Source organism: Callospermophilus lateralis, chromosome 7 (assembly GCF_048772815.1).
Source record: "Callospermophilus lateralis isolate mCalLat2 chromosome 7, mCalLat2.hap1, whole genome shotgun sequence".
Lineage (NCBI taxonomy): Eukaryota > Metazoa > Chordata > Mammalia > Rodentia > Sciuridae > Callospermophilus > Callospermophilus lateralis.
The window spans coordinates 114,915,339-114,942,403 of record NC_135311.1 but is presented as its reverse complement, the minus strand read 5'-3'; the positions used below and the strand labels follow the sequence as shown (position 1 = coordinate 114,942,403).

The following is a 27,065-nucleotide window of genomic DNA, read 5'->3' as shown; positions in this document are numbered from 1 at the left end:
TTACCAGATGTGGCCATCAGGCCAGTATCGTAGGGAAAATCTTTATCTTGAGGTGACCCCACATGTCCATTTGTGACCAGTGGTTTGGGTAATTCAGATCCAAAAATGTACAATGCTGAGGGCAGCTCCCTGCTTTTAACTGTTTCCCAGAGATGCCAGTTTTGTATCTGGGAGGAGCAGGCAAGAGGCAGGACCAGACTCTGTCTACACGTTCCCAAACCCTATAATTGATAGTAAAGAGCACAAGGTGGCTGATCTAGGGCACCACGTGCCTCTCAGGTCATCCCAATTTGTCCACAATATGGGCCAGTAGTGGGCATGGGTAGGTCTGCAGATAAGACCCCAAAGAGCTAATCAGTTCATGCCTCTGAAAGAGGGGGCTACAGGAAACTGATGCTTAAAAACCCAGACCACCAGGGCTGGAGGTAGGACCATCACACCAACCTCAGGCAGGGGAAGGAGAGCAGAGGGGCCTGGAGAGGACCAAAACCTGGCATGAAGGAGGGATGTGAGGTTTGAAGGCCTCCCTGCCAGTCTTGCCTTAGGTTTGGCTGGGTTTGGGGGTCTTCTGCATTTGGAGAGGGGCCAGATCCAGATGAGGAGGGACAGTAGCAGCAGTGCAAGTGGGCAGGGCCTCAGTGGCAGCCGCAGGCCTTGACCACCATGTTGCGGTGCTTGCGCAGGATGACGTTGTTACTGCTGTCATAGTAGAGCACAGAGGTGGCGCTCAGTTTGGTGGGTGCACAGCATGCCTTGGGGACTGCGTCTGGCTTCATCAAATGCACCTGGCCAGGGAGGAGGATCATTTTCTTAGCAGCCTCCTCCTAGAACCCAACCAAGCCAACCTCTGCTGCCTGCCCTGGCCTGTCCTACAGATCTCAGCCCCCAGCCCCATCCGAGACCACTCTCCACCTGCAGGCAGGCAGTTTCCACCAGGCACATCTGCCCTGCTCACCGCCCTGGACACACAGCTGGACACCTGGCACTGCTGTCCAGGCCATGCACACCTGCTTCTCAGCTCTCTGGGTCCCCTGCCCACCCCTGCCACATCTGCTACCTCCACAAATGGGCAACATGTGCTGGGGCGCACCTGCAGCCTCTGCTTCCCCACGCTTTACACTTCTACTCTATCCCCATGGGGTCCGTCATTAGCTGTGCACAGGTCTGTCCCTACACTGTGTGGGGAGCGTTCATGGAACCAGTGGATGAGACCTAGAGCCTGGGTGTGCTCCCCACTCAATAACAGCGGCCAAGGCAAGGAATGGTCTCTGCCAAGGATGAACTGAGGCCTGAGGCCACATGGTGGGCTATATGACGAACCTGACTGAAGCAGGACTGGAACCAGGTGCCAGATCCCTCACCCCCACTAAAGCAGCCTTTACCCTCCCCAAAGAGCTGAAGGAGCCAGCGGTTTCCAGGATGAGCTGCCATTTATCCTGGACCCCTCACAGGACTCGCACACACGGGTCCTGGGAGACAGCACCGCCACCTTTAAGAGGAGCCAGAGAGCAAAGGAACCTGCTTCCCTCCTGTGTGTTTGGCTGATCCAAGGCCTCACAGTGCTGCTGAGCAGGACCTGGATGAAGCTGTGTGATGCTGCCCTGGCTCCCTTCTCCTGGCCCTAATTCTGAGCCAATCTGCTAGGGAGGACTGTCACCAGTCACTGTGCTAGCGTAAGGGCCAGAAGCCTCTGGAGGGATATGCAGCTGATCTGGAACCTAAGTGGCTAGAACCCCAAAGGACCTTCCCTGATCTAGGACATGGGAAGGAAGTCAGCAACACAGGATGCTGGTGCTCCTTGCTCCTTCCCTGAGCCCTGAGCTTCACCAGGAGTAACACAAAGGGTGATGCCCTTTAATCCATCAGCACCCGCAGACTGATTTGTGGAGTGTAAGGTGTCATCCATTCAATTCATTTTTGAGCTATATACTATGTATAAGATGAATCCAGAAGTCCGGAGCTCTTGGTCTATGCATCCTTGAGGATAAATTACAAGTTTCTGGACCATGTAGAAACGCACTTTTCTCATTACCAATGCATGTGTCAAAATAACATGAATAAGAATAAGAACCAGGCCTGTCCCAGACAGAGGCCCTGGTCGCACAGCCTCATGGGAAATGGATGGGGATAGGGGATCATTTCAATGGACATATGATGTTGACTGGGTAACAAAAGTGGACCCTCAGAATCCTGGTGGCCAGCTGAGAATGGGAAGGACATGTGGCTGGGGGATGTTGCACAGGGGGACAGGGGGCTAGTGAGGGGCCTGTGTCCCAGGCCAAGGGCTCAGACTTCCTCTAGGAAGAATGGAAAGCACCTGAAATCTCTTGGCTGAGAATGATGTGGGCAGGTTTGTTGTAGGAAGATTCTGGTGGCTGCTGTGTGGACAGTGGCCCCATGGGTGGGCCTGGGGGTACCCCCTTCTCTTGGCCCTCAATGAGACTTGCTCACCTGCTATATCCCGGCCTCCCACTGACCCCTGTGGCTCCTTCTCCTGCCCAGGCCCTGGGAGCCCCACCTTGTCCTGGCCATCTCTCCTGCACTGCTGCAGGGGTCTCATCTGTTCTCACCACTTGCAGACCCTCCACATGTGGCATCTCTATTCTGAACGTCCCCTTGGACCTCTGTGTACAACTGCAGATGTGTGATTCACCTGCACATTCGACCTCGTGGGTGGACGGGACCTCAATAGGGCCACTCATTTCCTCCAACTCTGACAACAACTATGCCCATGTCCAGCCTCCCATCCTGGTCCTGGGAACTCTGAATGGAGCCTCATCCACCCAGTTGCTCAGCCCCACCTGCCTCCTGCCTCCCTCCCCCTGCTCCTAAGTGGGGAGGGCGCTCAGCCCCCACCATTCATGCTGCTTGGGAACCACCTCCCATGACCAAGCTGCCCTCACCTCCCATCAGAGGATAAGGTAGCCCCTCATTCCTCTCCCCGCCCCTTCCACCTCCCACTCCCCCGGGCCACCCCGACACTGCCACCACAGAAAGACTTCTAGCCTGACTCAGGCTCTGCTTTGCTAAACCCCTGAATTGTTCTTTACTTAGAATAAAACCTGCCCTCCTCACAGGGAGCCCGGGCCTGCCTCAGTGGCCCTGCCAGCCCAACTCCACCACCCTTGCCCTCCCTGCCCTTCCTGCCCTCCAGCCCCTGCTTCCTGCTGGCCCTGAACCCACCCAGCTCCATCTCAGGGCCCTCTTCCTCCAGCTCCTGACAGGGCTGCACCCCCAGTGCAGAGTGGCCCAGTCCAGGCTCCCTCCACCCAAAGCCCAGCGATCCCAGTCTCCCTAGAACACATCTCCTTTGTCGTTGGTTTGCATCTGTGCTCACCACAGCCTCCCAGGGTGCTCACGTTTGCTGAGCCACTGTGGGCCTGCAGAGGCAGAGGCTGAGAACATGTGGACAGGGGACAAGTCCTGCGGAACTACTGCCCCATGCAATAGGAAGCTCAAGGAGGCACCATCAAGTTCATTACTCTCTAAAGCGTCACCTCTGAACAACCTCCTACTAGGAAAACAGTCCAGGGGATTCTGGGGCAGCCATCTGGGCAAAAGTTTCAGTCACCAGAGTCAACACACACATCACACTGGCGATAAGCAACAGCAACTACGCTCATGCGAGAACCTTCTTCCATGACCAGAAGGTGCCCAGTCCCTGAGGCACCGCAAGCCCAAACCTAAGAAAACAAACAGCCAGGAAAGAGCTGGGAAGAGCCCCAGGGGAGCCACGCCCACAAGTGCAGAGACACACCTGGCCAGGGGCCCCACCAGGCAGAGGGTGCCCACGCCCACGTCATGCACACGTGTGCACCTGTGTCAGGGAAGCCAGACCCGCCAGGGTTCACAGGACTCAGAGGAGTGGAGCCTGCACCAGGCTGGGCAGCCACACACAGGTCTGTCTGGGTGCCACACGTGCACGCGCAGGGCACAGAGTGTGTCTGGGTGCATGCTGACTAGCGTGCGCGTGCTTGGGTGCCCTTGACTCGCCCTGCAGGCTGTGGCCATGTGAGAGCCTAGACCTGTGACGGAGTCCCGGCAGGTGAAGCTACTCTCAGCAGCTGCTTGCACCACCCTCCTGGCTGACGAGCCCCCTGTCCCCCACCCCTGACCAGGACCGTGGCACTGACCAGGGATTGCAGGATGGCATGGTTGGTGGCGTTCATGCAGGAGTCCAGCGGGAAGGAGCACTCTCCCTCACAGTAATAGGCCGAGTAGCCTCGGGGGGCGATGACCCAGTCCTGGGGGGAATGGGAGAAGGTGAGCCCATCCCTGTGCCCCCTGACCAGCCCCTCAGCCCAGCACCTACCACAGGACCACCCAGGGCTGCCCCTTACAGTCCCTAAGCCTCAGGACCCAGCCCCACACTCGGGACCCCGGCAGTCTCCACCTGAGGCTTGAATCCACCTGGAGACCCTCAGTATACAGGATTGGGCCTCAGGCTCTGTCCTTGTCACATGCCACCCTCCCTCTGCTTTGTCTTCCCTGGCCTGCCCCCCCTCCCCCAGCTGCAGTACATGCTCCTCTGCCCACCCCAGCCTCAACAAAAAAAAAAAAAAAAAGAAAAGAAAATCTCACTATAAAAGTGAAAACTTTAGGAAACTTAGCAAATCCAGAGGAAAGAATTATGTGAAGAGGAAATCAAAGCCACATGTGATGTCCCCTCCTGCCTGAAGGGACACTTGGGGTCTGCAGGTGGGGCTGCCAGTGAGGAGAACAGAGTCCGAAATTACCAGCCAGCCGAGGTCCTGGAAGCTGACATAGAGCTCGTGCCGACGGCACACCTGCCGCCCGTGGGAGCCGTGAGCGTCATCTGCAGGGACAGACGGTGCAAGGTCTTTTCCGGGGTTCCTGCTCTGGGCAGGTCTCCTGGGGTGCTCCCAAGGTGGGGGACACACTGGTGGGCACATTTAGCAAATAAAGGAGCCACAAGAAACTAAACCACTGGGCCTCACAGAGCTCATCCCTGGATCCCCGCTGGTGTCATGACCCAGCTCATCAGCCTTCAGGGGCTCCCGATCACTACAGAGTGACCCGTGTCCAGCTGCACCTCCTTGTCTTTCAGCCTGCGACCTCCTCCAAGGAGCTTCCCAGCAGCACCCTCGCCACTGCTGCTTCTCCTGCTTCCCTCGGCAGGCACCTCTCGCCCCAGCCCACCCTCCCCACCACACTCGTTCAAAGTCAAGCCCAGGGCTCAGTCCACACCAGCCAAGGTCCTGCCCATGAAGGAGGCCTCAGACCCGGGCCCCGCCTGGCCCTCACCAAAGATCCCTGGGAGTTTGTTGGGGTACGGCAGCTCGTTGGTCTTCTTCGGCTGCCTCCTCTTCAGTGGCCTGACTGCCCGAGGGGCACGGATGGGACTCGGGCTGGCCCTGAAGAAGGTGACCATGAAAGGCTGTCTGGAGCGTGGTGCCCGTTGCCCCAGCAGGCCAGCCAGGCCAGGATCCACACTGTGCCCTGAGAGAGAGGAGAGAGGGTCACTCATGGGAGGGGGTCCACCATGGACCCAGTAGGGACTCTGCTCCTCAGCAGGAGCTGCAGGCTGAGGACCCAAGGGGACCCACTAAGCCGCAGTTTCCTCACCTGAAACTGGAGTCCTGAGTCCACCCCAGGTCCCTGGAGGGCATGCCTGGGCAGGCAGGTTGGGGGGGCCTCAGAGACCCCAGCCTCCAGCTGACAGTGACATGGACAGTGAAGCATCTGCCAGGCTTGAAAGTCTTTCCCACTCGTTGCCTCACTCGACTTTATAGTGTCCCTGTGTTTCACACTTGACAGAAGAGACATCAGGGTCACTCGGATGACCAGAGTCCACTGTTGGTGACACTCAGAACCAGAGCACCCTCCTTGGTGGCAGGACCAGAGGCCGTGTGCTGTCTTGCACGCGCACACTCTGCGATGCGAAGTGTGATTCGGGACACCACCTGCTCGTGGCGGCCTCCACCTGGACACAGCAGGGCTCGCTCTGCCCAGCGCGGCCCAAGAGCAGGGCAGTCACTGCTCTCTGCTGTGCATGTGCCAGGCACTGGGCTCAGGAGGGCAGAGACCAAGTCCCAGAGAACAAAACCCAGAGCCAGGCTCAGCCTCATTGCAGGGCCCAGGTTCACGTTCACCAGGCCAGGCTGGTGGTTACAAGACCTGTGCCTCAGCCCTAGGACCAATGGAGCCTCAAAGACGGGATTTCACCCCCTCACTGCTACCAGCTGAGGGCGCCATGAAAAGCCCGTTCACCCTGGAGGTGCCAGCAGAACCACCCTGTGCTGGACGCCCTGCACATGGTCTCTGCTCTTTTTCCTTTCCTTTCTTTCTTTCTTCCTTTTTTCTTCTTCTTTTCTTACTGTGCGCAGGGGTAATAACCACAGTAGAGAAACTCTTGAGAGAAAACCCCTCCCCAACTCCCACCGCTTGTCCCTGGCTGTTTTCATGAGGCACACTCCACACAGTTGTCGACACAGCAAAGAGGTCTATTTTCCAGCTTTCTAAGGAAACCTTCTCCCAGTTGTTGACATAGGTCTCCACTACAAACCTGTCAAATGATAAAGCCTCTTTGGGCGGCTCCACCCTAATCTCCTTAGGTATTAGCTCATCCTGAGCTTCTTGTCTGGCTTTCGGTATAAAGAGCGCGATGGGGACCTCTTCCCTCTGCACCCTCATGAAGCTTCTCACACTGAGCCACAGAAATGCGATAGCTGCTCATTTTGACAGCACCCATCGTTCAGTTCACATGAGTCCATTTCATCTCCGGGTCTAAGCACCAACACACACATACCCATCCACACACACTCATTACATGTGCCTAAAACCCCCCACATACATACACACGATACATTTATATGCACATTGTGCATAAAGGTTTATGTATTCCACCTGGAGCAACTGGGTTCTCCATTCCACACCACAGGTCAAGGACACTGCCTGCCCCACCCATGTTTCACCCAGAGGTCAGTCCTTCAGCTGCTAGGCCTCAGACCAGGTGTCCACTGGCCACTCGATGAAACTCAGAGACCAACCTTTGACCTATGACATCACCTGCCACAAACAAATGAACTGAGCCTGTGAGGCTCCTTCTCAGGAATGTGGATGAGATAATTTGAGGCAGGGGCTGTGACCTGCAAGTACTAGCCGGCACTTGGCCCAGAGAGAAGCCCTGAGGGGCACGTGGGTTATGTGGAGGCAGAGCCACAGGTATAGAAGAAAAGGCAAGGGAGGTCACCACAGGGACAGGTGGAGTGACAATGAGCAGGGAGGGTGGTGACAGTCACACATGGGCACTAGAGTAGTCCCCACAGACTGGTTGACAGTGGCCTCAGACCCATGGCAGGATTCAGCCTCCTCAGGAGCCCTGGGCCCTGGCTACCCCATGACCAGGAGGGCTGTCCATGCTCCAGGCTGTGTTCAAGGGTCTCAAGTGGTCTGTAGGCACAGATCAGAAGCCACATGAAACAGTTACACAGCAGTCCTGCACAGGCTCCTTAAGGGTGGCGTTGGTAGGGTTTGGGGACTTCTGGGGGCTCCCATAGCCAGGTGAGCTGAATTGAGGGCCCTTAGATGCAGCCAACCCAAGGTTTGTACTTTACAGGAACAAAAACTAAGGCTCAGAGGGGCCAAAGCAGGCAGCTGCTCCCTCCTCTGCAGAGGCCTGGCTGGAGTAGGGACAGCAGGGCAAGGGGACTGATACTGGTCATCTCTCAGTGCTCTGCATCTGGCAGGTCTGGAGAGGTCACCTCTTCCTCAGGACAAAGTCTCCCTTACCCACCAACTCTGCTCTTCATCTGCCCCATCCTTGGGCAGGGCCCTGGCTCCCACTGGCTGCAGAGAAGGCCCAGGCAGGCCTGGCAGTGGCCCCAGGATGCCTAGCGCTGGGCAATCCCTATCCCAGAAAGGCAGAGGTGGAGGCTTCAGGAGACTCTGGGGCCCAGGGCTGTGCTGTTGACCTGAGCACGTGAAGGTGCTGGTGGGTATGCCACCCCTTTATTCTTGCTGTGGGGTACACTGTGTCCTTCCCCCATGGACCTGTATGGAACACCATGAGTCCCCAACCTCACCTCATGTCTAAGTCCGCCCATTAGGGCCAGATGGGCTGGCAGCTCACCTGGCCTATCCTGACCCCTGGGAGCGCTTAAGCCCTTGGGCATACCAACACTGTCCTAAGCCAAATTTTGCCCCATATCTCCTCCCTAAGGCTTCTTTATGTTCTGATGCCAGCTTGTTCTTCCTGCAGCCCCTGCCCCACCTCAGCCTGAGTGGAAGTGACCCTGGAGCCACATGAAAGAGAATTCAGGGGCCTATTGAAACCCCAAGGGAATCCCAGGAGTGTCCCAGGCCTGTTTCTATCCCTTAGGTCAGCTTTCTCCTCATTCTCCTGGCAGCTCTCCCATGAGCCTGCCTTCCCCACACTGTAGCTGGAGACTTCTCCTGACCCCCAGGGCAGATCAGGTCCCCCAGAAGCACCAGGAGGGACCACACAGTGCACTCATGGATATGCCATCCACCCCCACCTGGCTGTGGTCCCTGCCACTTCCCTCACACCCCAGGCTATTCTCACCCCAATCACATGCAGGATCTGTCACTTCCTTGGAGTGAAGTTCAAATGGGGTCCTCAGAAATGCCACCAGCTGCAGCTGGAACTGCTGCTAGGAGCAAGGTCTCTGGGCTGAGAGGCCTCTGGAGCTGCACTCGATAAGTGCACACTGCCTTCCAGACTAGGCCTTCACAGTGCGCACGTGTGTGTTCTCTCTCTCTCTCTCTCTCTCTCTCTCTCTCTCTCTCTCTCTCTCACACACACACACACACACACACACACACACAAATCTATACATTTTTTTTTCACTTTAGATTGTGAGACTATGCATTCAGGATGACATATCCAGGCCCCTGTTGGGCTCTCAGGGACTATTTCACCCAAGGTCAGTTTGGGCCTCCAGAACAGAATCTGTGTGGATCGCATGGGACACTGCAATTTAACTGGCAAGAACCTGCCCAGGCCATGGGTGGGGTTTCTAGAACTCGCCTGTGATAAACCGCAGCCTTTGGCAACATGGGGACTGTTTATTTATACAGGCTCCTTCCAGGTAGACTGCCAGCACCCACTGTCCCCACCTCAGTCTCTCCCACTCACAGGTCCCCTACCCTGGAGACAGCCCTGCCTTCCTCCTATAAAGACATCCATTTCCTACCAGGAGGAGTGTGCATGGATGAGGGCGGACACAGAAACAAATCTAGGAACAGAATGCAGGACCTTGGAGGAAAAGTCGGAGGGGCTAAAGGAAAGGCTCTCATGAAGGCAACATCACTTCCGCTCACAAAGTCGCACTTAGGTTTGTGTGTTTTCCAAGGAAATAAAATGACACCTTACAACCGGGTGTGGTGCACACGCCTGTTTTCCACACTACTGGGATGCTGAGGGAGGAGGGCTGCAGGTTCCAAGGTTTTGTCTCAAAAAATGAAAAGGAGGCACTGGAATGAAATCCTGTGTGAGAGAGTACCGTGAGGCAGAGAGCTCTGCAGCACTCGCAGGACACACTAGTGAGCTTAGCTGTTTCCTTCTGTTTGTAATGAAAGTCACATTGCTCTTGAGAGAACAGTCTATCTGGCAGCAGAAGGCCTGAGGAGCCTCTGCAGGGAGCCAAGTGCTGTGCAGCGCCCTCAGGCGGCTACCATCTCCCTCCCTGGTAAATTCCTGGAGGTGAGCTCCAGCCCAAACACATTTGGCTGGGGGCGTCACGTAGCCACCTGCTCCATGGGCTTGAGGTTCGGAGACACAGCGAAGGTGCAGCTTGTGCTGATCTTGACCTCATCCACTGTGGAGCCATTCCCAGAGCTCCATCAGTGTCAGCCTCCTGTTTCCAAGCACATCAAACACAGCCTTCTCAGTGATGATGCGGTCCATGGAGTGCTTCCTCCATGGCGTCAATGTGTACTTTCCCATGATTTGAGGGTCTTTGCCTTGGTGCAGTGCTCCATGGTGACCACTACTTTGATCTTGTCACCAGATACCAAATCCATGGCACTGCCCACTCCTTTCACCTTCTTTCCTGGTATCATCCAGTTGGCCAGGTCGAGGTATTTAGAAACCTGCATGTCCCCTGTGAATCATGGCAGAGGAGTCATCGCTGGGAACAAAGTGACAGTCTGCTTGCCTGCGTTGATGACATCTGGATCCAATCATCTCTCGATAAGAATGGGCCCAAGCCCAGGATTCCTTTGTCACTGTGCAGATAAACTGTCATGTCAGGGCTGACGAAGTTGCTGGCCAGGAGAGGGATTCAGATGCTCAGATTGGCATATAAGGGATCCTCAGATTCAAGAGCCGAGCATTTGATCATGAGCATCCTTAAGTCTTCTCCCAGCGGGGCTTTCCCATCTTCTTAGCTCCACAGGACTAAAAGCTGTTTCTTTTTTTTCTCCTCCTCCTCCTCCTCCTCCTCCTTCTTCTTCTTATTTCGGCCCCTTTATCACGTGATCACATATATGGTGGGAACGTGAATGGGAGAAAAGTCCCCACGTCCACGATTTCTTCCACTTCCACAATCGTGACATCCGCAGCCTTGCACTTGGGCACGTTGAAGGTCCTGGGGCTTCCCTTGAAGATCACGTTGCCCGCACTGTCCACCCCTTCACCAAGGTGAAGTCCTCCCTGAGGTGTGCTCCAGGAGGTAGTGCTGGCCCCGGAACTGTCTCACCTCTCACGGCTGGTTCGGGATGGCCAGGCTGCCGTCGGGGTAGTACCTGATGCTTGCCACCTTCCTGCACTAGCTTGCGGTAGTCCGAGGGCGTGGAGGCGCTCGGCCAGGGTGCCCTGAGGCGTCAGCTCCAGGTCCAGCCCGCCCACGCACAGTGTGTTTTCGTCCAGGTGGGAGCAGACCACGCTGCGGATCAGCTTGGTGGCTAGGAAGAGGCCCAGGCCAAAGTCGTTCACGCCCACGTTGCTGCTCACCACTTCAGGTCCCTCTCGGCGGTCCTCAGCAGGGCGGCCATCAGGTTCTCCCGGTTCCCTCAGAGCCCGAACACCCCCCCGAACACCCCCCGCCCCCAGCATGACGGTCGCCCGGTTGCGGATGTCCTCCACCGTCTCCTCCGCGTTCGTGTAGAACTAGGCGCCGGACCAAGGGCTGGTGGCAGAGCTGCGGGCGCAACCCTGGGACAGCGCTGGCCCAAGCGACTGGCAGGGACGTGCAGCCGCAGCCCCGCCATGGTCAGTGGGGCTCTGAGGTCAGAACAGGTGGGCTGCACCAGGAGAGTGTTCCTCTGGCCGCAGGGAGGTCGCTGCATCCCGCGCCTGGGGCGAGCTCCACGTGGGGGCGCCACCACTATCCCTACTTCCTCCGCCTGCTCCCCACCGAAACCCCAAACCCTGCCGAGCTTCCGAGACTCAGGAGCTAGGGCCCTGCAGGGTGACCTGACTGGGATGGTGTTTGAAGGTGATAGCCGCCTGTCACAGCGCTCAGTGGTGCCAGGCGTGCACAATGGTTTATTTCCGCTGACACCCTGCAGTGAGTGCACCCACACCTGTGGCCAGTTAAGCTCCCCCTCCTTGAGCGGGGAATCTCAGAGCGTCCTTTTAAAAAACCTTTGTCAGAACCTGTTATCATCCATTGCTGCTAAACTACCCCTAGAAACCCCAAACGCCTTGCCCGGCTGTTTACCCTGGGTCACAGTGACCCTTGCCCACCCTCAGTCTCCTTCCTAGGTCTCCCTCCTGCCCTCTGCTCCTCCATGTGGCCCTCTCACTGAACCTCAGCCCCCTTGGCCTTTCCATCCACTGCCTGGTATAAAGGCATGCTCCCCCAAATTCCTGTATGTGAAGGAGAGAGGGAACCTCGTTTTGTGGATGAGGAAACTGAGTCTTGGGAAGGTAAGTAACCTGCTGATGTCACTGACTCATGCAGCTGGGATTCCAACCACAGCCCCTCACTCGGCCTGAGGATGAAGCCACTTCCCCTACTGTCCTTGGAGCATAGGAACTGCCAGTGTGGAGGGCCTCTTGCAGGGGGAACTGCCCCTTCCTGGGGAAGGACACTTGGACTCTCAGCACCCAGATGTTCCTTAGAAGAAGGGGAGGAAAAGCAGCTCTGGCTAAGGTCATCTTGCGTCCAGGACCTCACTCTATCTACCAACTGGAGTCAGTGGGCAGAGCAGAGAAAGACCAGGTGCCCAGGAACCAGTGAGGCCACTTTGGACAGTTCTAGAGGCCTCAGCTGTCACAGCCTCCTGGGAGCCGCAGGGAAGCTCACCCAGCCCAGATCCTGAGCCTCACCATCCTCAGTTTCCACATAGAGACGGAGTCCCAGGTCCTTGTTACGGTTCAGCAACCAGCGGTCACTGGCTGCTGTGACATCCAGCACCAGCCAGCCCTCATCCCCAGTTTGAAGCGTCTGAAGATCCAAAAAGAACAAGTCAGACTCCCTGTGGACACGAAAGAACAATTAACTGATGGCTGAGGGCCGGTCCAGCTGCCTCTGTGGGTCTCGTGCCACCTGGGGACCCCTACTGGAACATCTATCCTGCCCTGGCTCTGAGCTCTGTCTGTGCCTTGTTTCACTGATAATCAACTCAAAACATGGTACTGTGCGGGTGGGGAAACTGAGACTCAGTGGCTCAGTGACCCGTCAGGGGCCCACAGTCAGGATGGCAGGGCAGGAACTGTCTGGCCCAGCATCTTTCCCATCTCTGAGGCTCTTCTCCCAGGAAGCTCCCCTTTCTTTCCTGGGAAATGCCCCTTCCCCCCAGGTGGGGCAGGACACACTGCCAGAGCCTTGACCAGGAGCCCATGAGATGGGAGGTGCCTGGGCCGAGGGAGGCACCTGTTGGAGTGCTCCTGGACCACCTCGAACATGCTGATGTGGAGCGTCGTGTTGAGGGGGTGGGTGCTGGGCAGCTTATAAATCCGGAACTCTGCAGCTGTGACAGCCTCCCCTGCTGGGATCTGGGTCAGATCAAAGCGGAACTCCTTCCAGTGGGGCTCCTGGTGGCCCAGGGCGCGGTCACGTTCCACTGGAAAACAAAGTGGGAACCAGGTGGTCACTAATAGCTGGGTTGGCATGGACTCTGAAGTAGGGTAAGGCCAGTTTTCTCCTCCACAGACAGGCTTGTTCCAGGCTTTTCTGGGGGAGATGTAGACAGGGCTTCATGAGGTCATGTAAAAAGGACTTCCACAAGTGTTCTACAAGCCAGAAACCCCACTTGTACCTGTCTCCTACAAGGCCCTTTCCTGCCTGGAACCCACAGATGAGAGAGCAGAAGCCTCTCTTCTGGAAGCTCCTAGGTTAAAAGGGAGATGGACATGAAACCCAAAGCAGGAAAAGGTCACAGAGGTGGGGGAGAGCTCAGATATATATGACGGCTGAGCTGGACCATGAGGCTTGAGTGCAAATTTGCCTCAGTGTCCAGGGAGAGGGCACTGTAGAGGACAGGCCAGTAGAGCAAGGCCCAGGGTAAAATGACCTGAGGGCAGAGAGGGACACCACTGCCAGAAACTACCAAGGATGAAACTACCAAGTGCCTTTTGTGGGGCTAAGAAGGAAGAAGAGGGACAGAGAAAGGAACGAGGAACACCAAGGTAGGATGACTCCTGGGGAGTCCTATTCAAGTTCTGGGAAGTGGGATCCAAGCAGCCTCCATAAGGAGGTGATGAATGGGAAGACATCTCAGTGGGTGGTGAGATGGCAGGGTGTGCTCTAGGCAGAGAGGAGTGGTGTGTACTGGTGAGGGGGGCTGGGGACCTCCCACAGATTCACACTCTGGAAGCAGCTGTGGGTCTAGCTGGGCCCACCTGTGGGAGGGGTGGAGCCTTGGGCTACTCATGTCAGTAGATGGCAGCGTGGTCTGAGAGGCAGACTGGAGGACCCTGTGCAGGCAAGGGTGAAGGGTGAAAGACAGGCAGGAGGTGAGAGCCGAGGTGGGGACAGTGGTGGGACTGGCCCAGCTGTCTGGGCAAAGGCCACAGCTGTGGAACAAATCCACATTTGCCCAGAGACTCAGAACTGCCCAGGATGGTATATTTAGGGCAGTCTCACTTTAGCTCCCTGTCACTTTCAAACACCAAAAATCTGTGTTTCCGGAAAGCAGGGTGGGAGTTGCCCAGTGCCTTCCCTAAAACCCAACACTGAGATTTTAATTATATGTATCTGAGTCTTTTTAAAAACTCTCTCTGGCTACTGGGCTCAGTGACCACAGGTCAGGTTTTAAAAAGCACCAGGCTATGCTGCCAGGCGGATGTGGAGAGCACTTCCTCTCCTTGTGGTCCCCACATATCGCCCCTGGTCCAGAGATAGGCCCACAGCTGTCCTGGGTGGGGCCAGGTGACAGGCATGTTTGCGTAGGAGCACTTGGGAAGTTTCACCCCCAGGGAGGAGAAGAAATGAAGCATGCTGTGTCCCATAGCACATCAGGGTGTCTTTTGAAGTTTTACTTCTCCCTCAGAATAGGACTTCCAAAAAAAATTTTGTTTCTAAAGAGATGTAATTGTTTGCTCATTGATTCACATATGACACTGCTCGGGGTACTGGAATTACTTCAGTGAACAAGACAGATAAGGTCTCTATCTCATGTAGTTACAATCTAATGGGAGAGATGGAATATAATCAAAAACAAGTAAAATCAGGGATATTGTTTCTTTGGTATGTGATATGAAGGAAGCAGAGGGTGAGTTGGGTATGGTGGCTCATGTCTGTAATCCCAGCAACTCAGGAGACTGAGACAGGAGGATCACAAGTTCAATTTAGCAAGGTCCTAAGGATCACAGCTTCAGCAATTTAGCAAGGTCCTAAGCAACTTAGTGAGACCCTGTCTCAAAAGAAAAAGGTGATGGGGATGTGGCTTAGTGATTAAGCACCCCTGGGTTCAATTTCTGGTATCAAAAAAAAAAAAAAAAAGGCAAGGGGATTGGGTGCTTTTCATAGGGTTTTCAATATGGACTTTGAGAAAGAAGTAAGATCAAGCACGAGCATTCTCATATGATGCTGAAAGCAATGCTATGAAGAGGAATTTTGCGATACCTAGCAAAATTCATATGAATTTACCCTTTGATGAAAGAATCCCAAAGACAGATTAGCAAAACGATGAAAAGCCATATGCAAAAGCCAATTCACTGGGTACAGGAAATGTCAAAGCTATGTCTGGTTCCACAGTCACCTCTCAATGTTTATTGAGAGAATTACAAAAGTGGCCTAAATTTTTTGAACAGTGAACCAGCTTCTGTTTGGAGAAGCAGCAAATGGATTTAGTTTCTGAACCACCTTAATGTGGCTACCAGAATAATAAACAATCATGAATCACCAACATGTGCCAACGGAACCCTCAGCCTTCTCCTCCAGCCTCTGATCAAACCACCTCCGGATCCCAGGCTTCTGGGAAAGGCCCACTGAGGGCAACAGGCAGCCTCCCTGGCCACAGCACTGTCCACATTCTGCCTGTCCACTCCAGGGCCCTGTGCCCACCACTCACAGGATGGACCGCCTGATGCCAAACCTGGTGTCCATCAGCCTGACACCAACAAAGCATTGGTTATTTTTGTTTCTTGGACAAAATTAGACTCACCCAGGTGACCTGTCTTGTTTCTCACCAAGAGTCAGATCAAAAGACACCCTCCTCCTCCAGCTCAGTGAGGCTGTCAGGAGGACAATTTTCTGACCAGCCCATCAGCCTCCCCTCCAATCCTTCCCAGCCCTGGAGGCCCACAGGGGGAGCCTAGGCTCAGCTGTGTACCCCAGGCCCTCCCTGAGCTGGCCCCACTGACCGTCTGCCTGTCTGTCTGTCATGGCCTCTGGTGCCCCCTACCTGCAGGCACCTTCCTCCCAGAGGTTCCTTGGAGGCCTCCCTCCTTTGAATTGCTCCCTTCCACCATGTTTAAAGGCTACTTTCCCCTCACTGAGGAGCCTGCTCTGACCACCCACAGACTCCATAATTGATCTGCCTTCTTTCCCCTGGCTCAGCTGCCTGACAGAAGGATGGGCTCACTGAGGGCAAGGGCTGAACATGGACATGGGAGCCTCCCAGCAGCCTGCTCATTGAGGCCCCTGAGTTCCAAGGACCCAGAAAGGGGTACCTGTCTGTTCTTCCCTAGGACTTCTTGTCCCCAGGACAGTGGCTCAGTGTCCAGCACTCATAGCCCCTTAGGCTGGGGCACAGATGCCAGTCTGGGGGTGGCTACCAGGTTTCAGCATGTCCCTGTCTGAGGGCCCCAGAGGCGGACAGGCTAGGCCTGTCTGGCTAGTCCTGCTGGTAACAAAGGCTGCAGGAACCCCACTTCAGATCTAAGAAAAGACCCTGATTTCCACAGCCCCCTGAGGCCCATGGAAGAGCTGTGGGATTGATGACCTATTGATTTTGCCTCCTGAAGGGGTTTCTCCCACCAGAAACCTCAGCTCTGGGGAGAGGAGGCCCAGGTTCTTTCTGAGGTATTTTCAGCCAGGTCTCATTACTGACTTTCTTCAAGAGCTGTTTCCATAAATGACTCTGTCCACATAATTACTGATCCAGTCCTCAGATGGCTTCAGACCCCAAATTAAAAGGGAACACCCGCACAGGCCACCACATCAAGCCTGCCAAGGTCAAAAATAGTTCCCAAGAGATGGGAGCAAGAAGGACGCACGGTTCCTCCAGTTGAAACCCAGGAAAGACCTGGACTGTGGGAATTTTCCAGAAAGACATGGTCACAGTGACACATCCCCTCTTGCCTGTGGAGAGGAGGCTTCCATGAGGAGGTGGGCTGGGTGTTCCTCCCCACCCTGTGACTCACCCCTGGGGGAACCCTCACCAGTGGGTAGGAGGCAGGCATATTCTTTGGTCAGAGCTGGGAAGGCCTGCAGGGCAACCCTGGAGAGATGGGGAAACTGAGGCCCAGAAGGGGCCGAGATTTTGTGGAGGTCACAGGAGAGGTTAGGGTCCCATAATGTGAACTTTCAGACTTGGAGCCAATGTGAAGTGAATGGCTCTGGAGTTGACAGGTGGCAATACTGGGATGGGGGAGGTTTTATATGTCAGCTAGGTCCCTAGAATGCCTACTGAAGGCACCTTCCTGCAGGCAGGGCCCAGTGGAACTTGGGGTCCCAGGGGAGGGCTCAGGGAGATGCTGCACCCATTGTTGGCCCCACAAAGGCAGGGCGGGCTGGCCCCACTTGTGCCCCATCCTGGCCCAGACTCCTTCCCTGGCTCTGGGTGCTCCCCACTTCCTGCTGCACCCCTGTTTCCTTCAGCTTTGCCAGTCTGCCTGAGCACCTGCCACGCAAGAGCTGGGACACATGGTGGGGTGGGGGTGCCATGGAGAGTTAGATTTGGCCACTGTCTTCAGGTTGTTCCAAGTTTCCCAAGGATGAGGAGAAAATGCTAGATGTGCAGATGGGCAGAGAAAGACTAGGACCCTAAGCGATGCATACATAATGAAGTATGAGCTCTCCATTCATCTAAGGTACCTTGGGGAGAAGGGGTCAGAGAATACTTTTCTAGAAACATATTTAAGAGTGGTAGAAGAATTTTGACAGGCATAATTGGAGAAGTATCATCTATACAAAGGCATAGAAGTGGGAAATAAGTGTGGATTTTCCTTTTTTAAGCACTGAATTATGTGTCAGGCACCATGCTAGGTATTTAGAGATGCCATTTCTGTTCATGCTTACCCAAGTATATTATCTGTGGCTGTACAAAAAATTACTCAAAATGTAGCAGTTCAAAATAATAATTTCACATCATTTCCTAGGGTCAAGAATCTAGGGCTGGGGATGTGGCTCAAGTGGTAGCGCGCTCACCTGGCATGCGCAGGGTGCTGGATTCAATCCTCAGCACCACATACAAATAAAATAAAGATGTTATGTCCACCAAAAACTGAAAAATAAATATTAAAAAATTTTTTCTCTCTCTTACTCTTAAAAAATATTTTAAAAAAAAGAATCTAGGCATTTATCTAGGTAGGTCTAGGTTAGGGTCTCTCATGGGGTTGCAGTCTCTGAAGACTTGACTGCACTGACAAATCCACTTCTGAATTCACTCATGTGGCTCTTGGTAGTAAGTTTGAGTTCCTTATCATGTGGGTATCTCCACAGAGCTGCTCACCAGATGACCTCCCCTAGAACCTGAGAGAGATGGAAGCCACAGTCTTTTCATAGCCTAATCTCGGCAATAACATATCATCTCTGTTGGTCACACAGAGCAATGGTGGCACAATGATGGAGGAGACTAAACAACCGTGTGCATACCAGGAGGGAGGACTCATGAAAAACCATGATGGAGACTAGCTACCACAACAATGCCATGAGAGGAATTGTTTACCCCATTTTATAGGTAATAACACTGAAGATCAGGAAAGTTAAATATTTTATACAAAGCCACAGCTAGAAGCATCCAAGATATAATTTGAACCTAGGTGTATCTGGACTTCTATGTATTCTATGTATTTTTCTTTTCATTAGGGCTTTGCCACATTGATCAAGGGAAACAGTGGTTCTGTTAGACTAAAATACTGAACTTGGAATGCCAGAATGGGGGAACTTGAATTCTATTCAAGAAAGGCACACAGTTTCAAGAAGGATCCTGAGTAGAAAAAGCCATGATTGATTCTCACTGGAGGGACTGCAGTTCCAAGAGCATGCCAAGACCTTCTTCACCTCTATGCCTCCCCTCTTCCTGAAAACCTTATCCTCTCACCTCCTTTTGACTAAATTCTGCCTGTCTTTCAAGATCCACCACAAATATTACCTGCTCCCAAGCTTTCTCTGTAGCACAGCCAGGAATCCATGCTTCCTCCTCCTTCTTTGGCCTCTTTTGCATTGTTGAACCCATATTTGTCCAATGGGTGAATGGCCATTTCTTCCATTCTGTGATAATTTATATTGAGTTGTCTCTGAGCCTGTCTTTCCCAGTAAAATGAGCAGACCAGGGACCTGGGCTGTGCTTTGTATTAGCTCCCAAGATAACCAAGAAGGGGAATGGCACACAGTATGCTCCTAGCAGTACTTACTAAGGAATGTCCAGATTGCTCTTAAAACCCTGGACGATTCAATCTTCTCTATACCCAGGTCTTGTAGTCTGAAGCTTCTCTAGCACCCTTCCTGCATACAGAGACCTGGTCTGCTCAGGGGACAGAGCCAGAAGTTAAAGGAAATGACTGCATTTTACACTTGGTCTCATCACTAACCAAATAGCCTTGGTCTAAACATGTACTACCAAAGTTGACATTTATTGAGCATTTCTTTACCAGGCACTCTTTTCAGCACTTTACAGATGAACTCATTTAATACTACTAAGCATTCTGTGAGATTGATTTCCTATTTCATAAATAGGAAACCTGAGGTTCAAAGCATGAAATAACAATAAAAAATTTTATTATTGTTTTGGCAAAAGGAATTGAACCCAGGGTTGTTGAAGTACATCACTGAAGTACATCCCCAGCCCATTTTTAATTTTTTTTAATTTTGAGGTAGGGCCTAAGTTGCTGACTGGCCTCAAACTTGTAATCCTCCTGCCTCAGCCTCCCAAGTTGCTGGAATTACAGGCATATGCCACCACTCCTGGCTAGACAAAAATCTTTTTGACAGGATGTTAGGTTGGGTTTCCTGGGATACAGATTGAGTTAGGAAGTTACTGGGGAGTGCTCTCTGTAGGGAACAGAGGAGCAGGTTTGGACAGAGTCAAATAATGATGCAATCACAACAAAGGCCTCAGCCAGTTTCGACTGCACAGGGAGTTCTGGGGCCAGAGACCCTTCAAAGTTGTCCCTTCTTGATGCAAGCACCATATATATATATAGTCCCACAGACCAGTCATTGGATGTGGGGTGCCTAATTTGGGGCCAATCAATGTCTAGAGTACTCAGCTGTGAGCTGTCAGCAGTCCATGCTACAGGCAGCTGGGACAATGAATGACACAATGCTGAAGAGCAGATCAGCTCACCACAGTGTCCACTACAAATAGAAATAATGCAATGGGGATCTGACCCAGGCCACCTGATCCTGGAGCAACGCATTTTACCACTCTACTATGGGCTTCTAAGGAACTGATTAGAGGTGGGAGGCTAAAGAAACACAGCAGGCTCCTCCCTCTTAGTACCGGCTGCCAGTTATTGAGCAGTGCCAGGCACCTGCAAAGTTTTCGTGTACCCTAGCCTAGTCACTGCACTACAATAGAGGTATTATTATCCTGACTTTAAAGGTGAGGAAACTGAGATACCAAGACTTTAACCTGCTCAGCATCTTGCAGCTCTCAAGTGGAAGACCCAGAATGAAAACCTGGTGTGTGCCGCTCTGGAGTAATTTGCTACTCTGTTGTTCTGCTCCTGAAGAACTGGGCACCAGGCCAGAGACCAGGGTCTTTAAGACAACATCCTACCCTGTCTACTGGGGGCAATATCAGTCATTTATTTTCAGAGATGAAAAATGCTGAAGAGATGGCATGAGAGGTCACTAAAATCCACAAGGCTATACCATCCTGAAGGCCAAACAGGGTTAAGGGGAACAGGGACCCACCTTCATGGAAAGAAATACTTTGGGGCATACAGTCCCTCTAACAGTCACCTTTTATGAGGATAAGAGATTTATTAGTAAGTGAAAAATAAAGTAGCAAAACAGTTGGTATTTGTGTCCCACATAATAAAAAGTATGAATGCAAATGTTAGTATCTGTGTTGGAAAACTATCAGGGCTGTCTGGGAGCAGGAGTTACAACAAAGGATTAAAACACTGGATTTCTGAGGTACAGGGGAGATTAATGAGGGCTTCCACATCATATGCTTCTGAATATGTGGCCTGAACTGTCTATGAGGAAATTCTGTACTTAATTTATATGATCTGAGTTATCTATAAGAAATATGCATTCATAAATCCAAAAACAGCCAGACACGGTGGCATATAGCTGCAATCCCAGCAACTTGGGAGATTGAATCAGGAGGATCACAAGTTCCAGGTCAGCCCCAGCAACTTAGGCAAGGCTCAGCAACTGAAGGAGACCATGTCTTAAAATTTTAAAAAATCTAAAAACAAATAAATAAATAAGGGCTGGGGAACTTAACTCAGTGACCTGGTTTAATCCCCAGTACCAAAACAAACAAAAAAAAAAAAAAAAAAGAAAGAAAGAAAGAAAAGGAAAAAAATAACAAAGAGATTTTTAAACAAGAGTCTCAGTTCACATCACATGTTCACATTCAACACAGTCCATTTGAGCAGCACTCACTGCATCTAATGATGGGCCAGGCTCAAGGCTGTGCAGAGAGAGCTGCTGTGTAGGGGCCGAACACAGGATGTGGAAGCAGAGAGATGACCTGTATGTGGCCTTCAGAAAATCACCTAATCTCTTTTTAAAACCAAGACGTGACAGCAATTGTAAAATTCAAATGATGGAACAGATATGGAGTTTCTGGACATGTGCACATCACTGGGTAGCATCTCATACAAGCCCTGACAGCCCCATGAAATCTGTAGCTCCATTTTACAGAGGAAGAAACAGAGGCTTGGACAGGTGGACAGGAAAGCCCAGATCACATTGACAGTAGGTTTCGGAGACAGGATGAAATTCTGTGTGACTCCCAGGTCAGAATATTTCCATCCAGTGCTGTCTGCCCTATTATTGCTCAGCCCCTCTTTTTTCAGATGGGAAGTGGGAAGGGTCAGTCTAGCACACCTGAGAATTATCTACGTGGTACATGCAATTATTGTCTCTCCTACTAGAAGGTCAGCATCATTGTTTGGATTCTGTTCACTGTTATACCCCTAGCAATTAGAACGGGGCCTGACATTTCATAGGAACTAATAACTCTATGTCAAATGAATGAGAAAATGAAAGAATTCCCTAATAAAGAATGAAAGTAAGAGACCTGAAACCCATGAGGAGAAGCATCATCCTTCAAGGTCGTAGGACCGCAAGAGTAGAGCAGGACACACCCAGGTCCCTAATTTTCACTTAGTCCTGGTTCTGCCAAATCCAACAGCCTCAGTTCATCACACCTCCCCGCCCCACCCCCCCACCCCCCGTCCCTGGCTGCTGGGACCACAGGAATAAGTTAGTCTGGTTCAGGAAAGGGTCGGGGCAAAAGCACAGATGGCACCATCGAACCTGCCTCGACTGCTGCCTGTTAGTGCTGTTTGTTCCTCAGTTTCATAGGCACCTGCCTCTCCACTGACACAGGGTGGGGAAGGATTCAAGAAGAATGTGCAGAGTTGGTCCTTCCTCTCTCCTTCCCTCCCTCCTCCTTCAGGAGAGGCCAGGCATACCTGAGGGGCACAGGAGTAGGATGGAGCTGTGAGAAGGTTCCTCTGACACAGAACCCCAGGATCAGGGATGGGAGGCATCTCATTAATCCAATATCACCCCTGCAGACTGGATGAGATGCAAAGGTACAGGTAATGGATGCAGATATGCAGGAAGTAAGGGGAGACCAGGTGGTGGTACAAGAACCTCAGGGCTGTGCCTTGCCTGAGCATAGGGAGACCAGGGACAGGATCCCTTTGCTCCACACAGTAATAGTCCCATTTCTTCATCCTGATCCAGAGGAGCTAAGGGTCTACAGGCTGAGCTGGACAGACAAGTGGGGCCAGGGCCACCAGCTCTGACCACAGCCCTGACACCCAATGCAGGTCCTACAAATCATATGGGGCTTCCCAAGGCACTTGCTCCCCAAGGGGCCTGAGCTTTGGCAGGAGGCCCTCATAAGACCTCAGCTCTGTGTCCCACAGACTACCATCAACAGTCAGGGACCTGGAGGGACAAGCCTCACTTCCTGTGGACTGATGAAGCTGACAGGAGAGGTGGAACAAGGTGGGAGCTGGGTCAGCACCACAGGAACTCTGCTATTAGACCCCACAGTGGTTCTGGGGCCCAATTTTTGGGGTTGGGTCTGGGCCTCTAACACGGAAGAAATCCTGGTTCGTGTCTAATCCCCACATACACCCTTGGTAATTACCAGTTAAAACTACTCCGGCTGAGAGAGTTCTAGAGTGCAGTGAGTGCATCAGAATAAAGAAGGCCCTTCTGAGGGTGCCGCCCACAGCCAGGGCTGCACAAAGACCTGCTTGTTAATCCCACAGCCTCAGAGGCCCAGATCCCAATGAGACATGCAGAGAAGATGGAGGAAGAAGATGGGATTTGGAATCCACAGCCATGGACAGCATCCTGAACTCTCTGTGTGGCCCTGGGCTGGCTATTTAACCTCTCTGAGTCCAGAAAATGGGGCTGGCAGAATAGTCTCACATGTTGTTGTCTGGATTAAATGAGGAATTGAAGGCTGTGAAAGTTCAAATGGTCATTTTTCTTCTAATCACAGATATAAACATCTTTTGGTTGCCTTTCAGAATCCATTTCTGGGTTCCTTGTGTTCAAGACATATGGAGATGATCCTGTCACATCCACACAAAGGCACAAAGGCTAGGTCACGGCTGGAAGGGACCAAGGTCAGCAATGGTTAGGCCCAGGTTTACCCTCCAAGGGGAGCTGGGCCAATGCTGATTCTGCCCCTATGTCAACCAATCACATAACTACCCTGAGGACAGACTGCTAGGATCTGAGACTCAAAGTGGGCAAGAGACTTTCCCAAGGTCAGTCACAGAGGGGTGGGCCCCACTTCATTTACAGCAACTGCTCCCATCAGAGCTGTGAGTGTCTTGACCCAGGGGATGCTGGGGAAAGCAGGACATGGGCTGGACAGTGACTCATTCTGATGGGCGGCTCCCCTAGGGATGTTCTTAGGCAATTCCATCCACAGCTCTTCTTGGTTCTGAGCCCCGGGTCAGCCTGTCCTGAAGATGGAACTCCAGTCCCAGTTCCACATATGGCCTCCTCTGTCCCACCTCCCCGCCCTCTAAGCAGGAAGGTGGCATCTGTTCCATAGGCCAGAATCCTATGCCTGGCCCTGGGCTCCCAGTGCTGGTTTACAGCTATCTCCTGCTGTTTGCTCCCCACCTCAGCCTACCACCAGCTCTGAATGGGGGGAGCAGAAGCTGGGCTATTTCTTCTTTCTGCCTTTATGTAGGAAACAAATGACTGAGGACCCCACAAATCCTGCTGCTGCCAGGTTCCCTGTGTTCCTCTCCCCAAGCCCCTCAGAAAGTTCTCTCCACTCTAAAAACCTAATGTAACTACAGAAGTCACCTCCCTGAGTACTGGATAGAGAACCTGACAATCTAGGCCTGTCTTGGCTGGGCCACACAGAAGCCATCTATCCTAGGGGTACCCTTGCCTCTTTGGGCCCCTCTGTCCTCACCTGGGTAGTGGGGATGGAGACCATGGCGGTTCACAGGACTGCCGGGAGGAGTGACGTTCTGTGTGAAGGGGGCTGGCAGCCATGGCAAGGGTCCTATCCCTTGATGTCACCCCATCACATGGTCCCCAGACCCACCTGCTGCCTGTTCCAGCCCAAGCCCCTGCCTGTCACTATCTACAGAAGGCAGGCAAAGTGGATGGAGGATATGACCAACAGTAAATATTCATGACTCTGCATTCAAGAGTAGTAGTGAAAGTGTCTTTGAGACCTTTGGGAGAACTCAGACTCAGTTTAGAGAAATTTCTACAGACAGAAAGAGCCAAGCTTTTTCTGGGAGAGAGAAGAGGATCTAAGCTGTCCCTTGGGTCATTCACAGGCCTAGACACTCACTCCCTGCCAGGCCACAGCCCAGGTGCAGGAAGCTGTCTGTCCACTCCTTCCCCAGCCCCTCCCTGACAGCACACTCCACCCGCAGGCTCAGTGCTGCACAGGGAAGAATCTGCTATGTGAGGACTCAGGCTTGTGGGTCAGCTCTGGTCACTTTGATGATGACCACAGGCTTTCATGCTGAACTTTGTCCCTCTCCTCAGTACTGCCCTTATCATACTGATAGCATCACAGGCTCTGTTTACTCACCAGTCTTCTCAGGACCCAACTGTCTTCCTGGTGCCACCCAGGTGGTCCCAACATCACCAGATTCCTAAACCTGGGTGTGGTTGGAGACAGGATGAATACATCCTGCCTGCTCCTGTCCAGACAACCCGAGACATCCCTTAGATTTTTCATTCCCTGACCACGTAGTCCCTACTCCCCTGCAGGACCTGTCTACTGCTCCCTGACTTTTCGTCCCAGCCCTGGGCCGACACTGCTCAATGATGCGCATACACCCCTGCAAACCCATTCACTCTCCCAGGGGCGTGCCTGGGGGCGCTGTCACCTTCCAGACAGCCCAATACCCACTCCCTTCCTGGAGGGCATAAGGTCACCCGGGTTCCCGACGCCATCCTTCGCTGACTGCACTCACCCATATTGACGAAGCTCATGACCAGATCGGCGCGGCCCAGGTGCCGCTCCGGGGATCCACCGTCCTCGTCGTCGTCGCCAGCCATGGAGTGGTAGAGGTCCAGCATGAAGAGCGGCGCCGACGCGGGCAGCCGGGCAGCGGCGGGTGGTGCGCGGGGTCGGGGCCGCCCAGGAAGCCCCAGCACCGCCAGGATCTCACGCTGCATGTCTCGGCGCTCACGAGCGCCCAGCCGACGCTGAGGACAGCTGTGTGGGGGGCGCGGGCTGGGGCTGCCTCCCAGAGCGCACAGCGCCAGGCCCAGGAGCCAGAGCGGTCCCCGATGCGTGGCCATGGCAGGCCGGTCAGGGGCTCTCAGTCGGAGTGCATCCGCTCAGCAGACCAACGGGCTAACGCCCCGACGGCTATCAGGGAGCTAAGATCTGCCAGCCGCAAGACGCGGCCAGAGTCGCCTGAGGCCAAATTCCCCAAATCCCCTCCGCGCGGCACCTGTCCGGGCTCCGGAATGTGGGGACGCGGCCTCCAAAGCTAAGGGGCAGAGGCTACAGTAGAGGCTGGGGACTGCCTACTAATCCGTCCGTCGCCGCCGGGCCAGCCAGTCCCGCTGATGCCGAGGTCCGCGCCGCAGGCAGGGGCGGCGGACAAGCTCGGTGGCGAATCCGGAGGCGTGGACCTGTGAGTAGTCTCCGCAAGTCTTGGCGGTCTGCTCCGCTGGTTGGGCAGCCACCGCCCTTGAGCCCCGCCCCATAACCGGTCCTGACCAATGGAGGGGCGGGGGCGGGGCCAAGGCGTGGAACCGACGCCAGACCTGGGCCCTGGGCTGTGGCTGGAGTAGCCCACGGTGGCATCCCCGAGGTGCAGCCCTGGAATTGGGGTTGGGACTGGGTATGGGTGGTGGATGGGCTGGGCGAGGGATCCTTAGATTGAGCTTTAGTGTCATCGGGGTTGTCCTGGGCACCCTACCCAGCCGCTGGCGCGCCGCTTGGAAAACCCAGGGTCTCAGCGCAATGCCTGGAAAGCAGGAACCTGTGCGCCCGCGGGGCGTATCCTTCAGTGTTCAGCCGGGGCTGAGTCCTGGTCTGGCCAGCAGTGTGACCCGCAGGCCCACCTTAGTACGCTGAGAAACGCCACTAGGACCGACTCGTGCCCTCAGGGGCCTCTGGAGAGCCCGGTCAGGTGCCAACCATTCCGCGGGAATGGGACACGTTCCTCTGCCAGCAGCAGCTGGGCGCAGGGTCCCAGCCACCGCAACTCTTCGCCGCCTCCGGGCGCCTTCCCGGAGGTCCACTTGCTTGCACTGCTGTGGACGTCACCTGTTCCTTCACCTGCTCAGCCACTTTTCCCGTCCTTCCCCCTGGCTAGCAATAGTGATGCCCCCACCAGTTCGCGCTGTGCGCCCTGCGAACTTAGCTACGAGCTGCAGTTGAGCACCAGTTTCCGTCTCCAGCCAGGTCTTTGGGACACTCCTAAGCCACCGCGAGCCACTTTTGTGCATCTTTTCAATTGTCATGGCCCCCAGGGGCTTTCCTTCCGGAAACGCCCGAATTGACCCAGCGGCTTTCTGCACACTTGATCTTCCCTAAAGGCTCCCTCACCGCATTGATTCGAGGATGATTGAGGGGAGGAAGTGGCACCCAGACTGAAATAGTAAGGCTGAACGGAACTGGTCCCCGAAGAACAGGAAAGTTCGGGGAGGAAAGTGCTCCAACAGAGAAATAGCTGTGTTAAGACCTGGAGTTGGAGTGAGTATCATAATGGCAGCTCACAGCCGGGAGCGGTGGTGCATGCCTGTAATCCCAGCGACTCTGGAAGCTGATGCTGGAGGATCAAGTTCGGGGCTAGCCTCAACAATTTAGCGATACCC

The 27,065-nt window shown here is 53.7% G+C and overlaps 1 protein-coding gene and 1 pseudogene across 1 annotated transcript; both read right to left on the bottom strand.

Moving 5' to 3' along the window:
* Positions 1-635: 635 nt before the first annotated feature.
* On the bottom strand, positions 636-25,535 carry LOC143403067 (bone morphogenetic protein 8A). Its single transcript, XM_076860672.1, has 7 exons — positions 25,205-25,535; positions 12,804-12,993; positions 12,257-12,405; positions 5,266-5,460; positions 4,737-4,816; positions 4,134-4,244; positions 636-785 (listed from the first exon to the last, which is right to left on the bottom strand). The coding sequence occupies exons 1-7, from the start codon at positions 25,533-25,535 to the stop codon at positions 636-638; spliced, it is 1,206 nt and encodes a 401-aa protein (XP_076716787.1).
* LOC143403451 (succinyl-CoA:3-ketoacid coenzyme A transferase 2, mitochondrial-like) lies at positions 9,721-11,271 on the bottom strand (annotated as a pseudogene).
* Positions 25,536-27,065: the final 1,530 nt, after the last annotated feature.

Excerpts from the sequence above, each read along its gene's own strand:
- LOC143403067 (XM_076860672.1), bottom strand. The coding sequence starts at position 25,535 with ATGGCCACGCATCGGGGACCGCTCTGGCTCCTGGGCCTGGCGCTGTGC. Across the intron at positions 4,245-4,736 it reads TCCAGGACCTCGGCTGGCTG|GACTGGGTCATCGCCCCCCG; the intron begins GTAATTTCGGAC and ends CATTCCCCCCAG. Across the intron at positions 786-4,133 it reads ATGCCATCCTGCAATCCCTG|GTGCATTTGATGAAGCCAGA; the intron begins GTCAGTGCCACG and ends CTCCCTGGCCAG.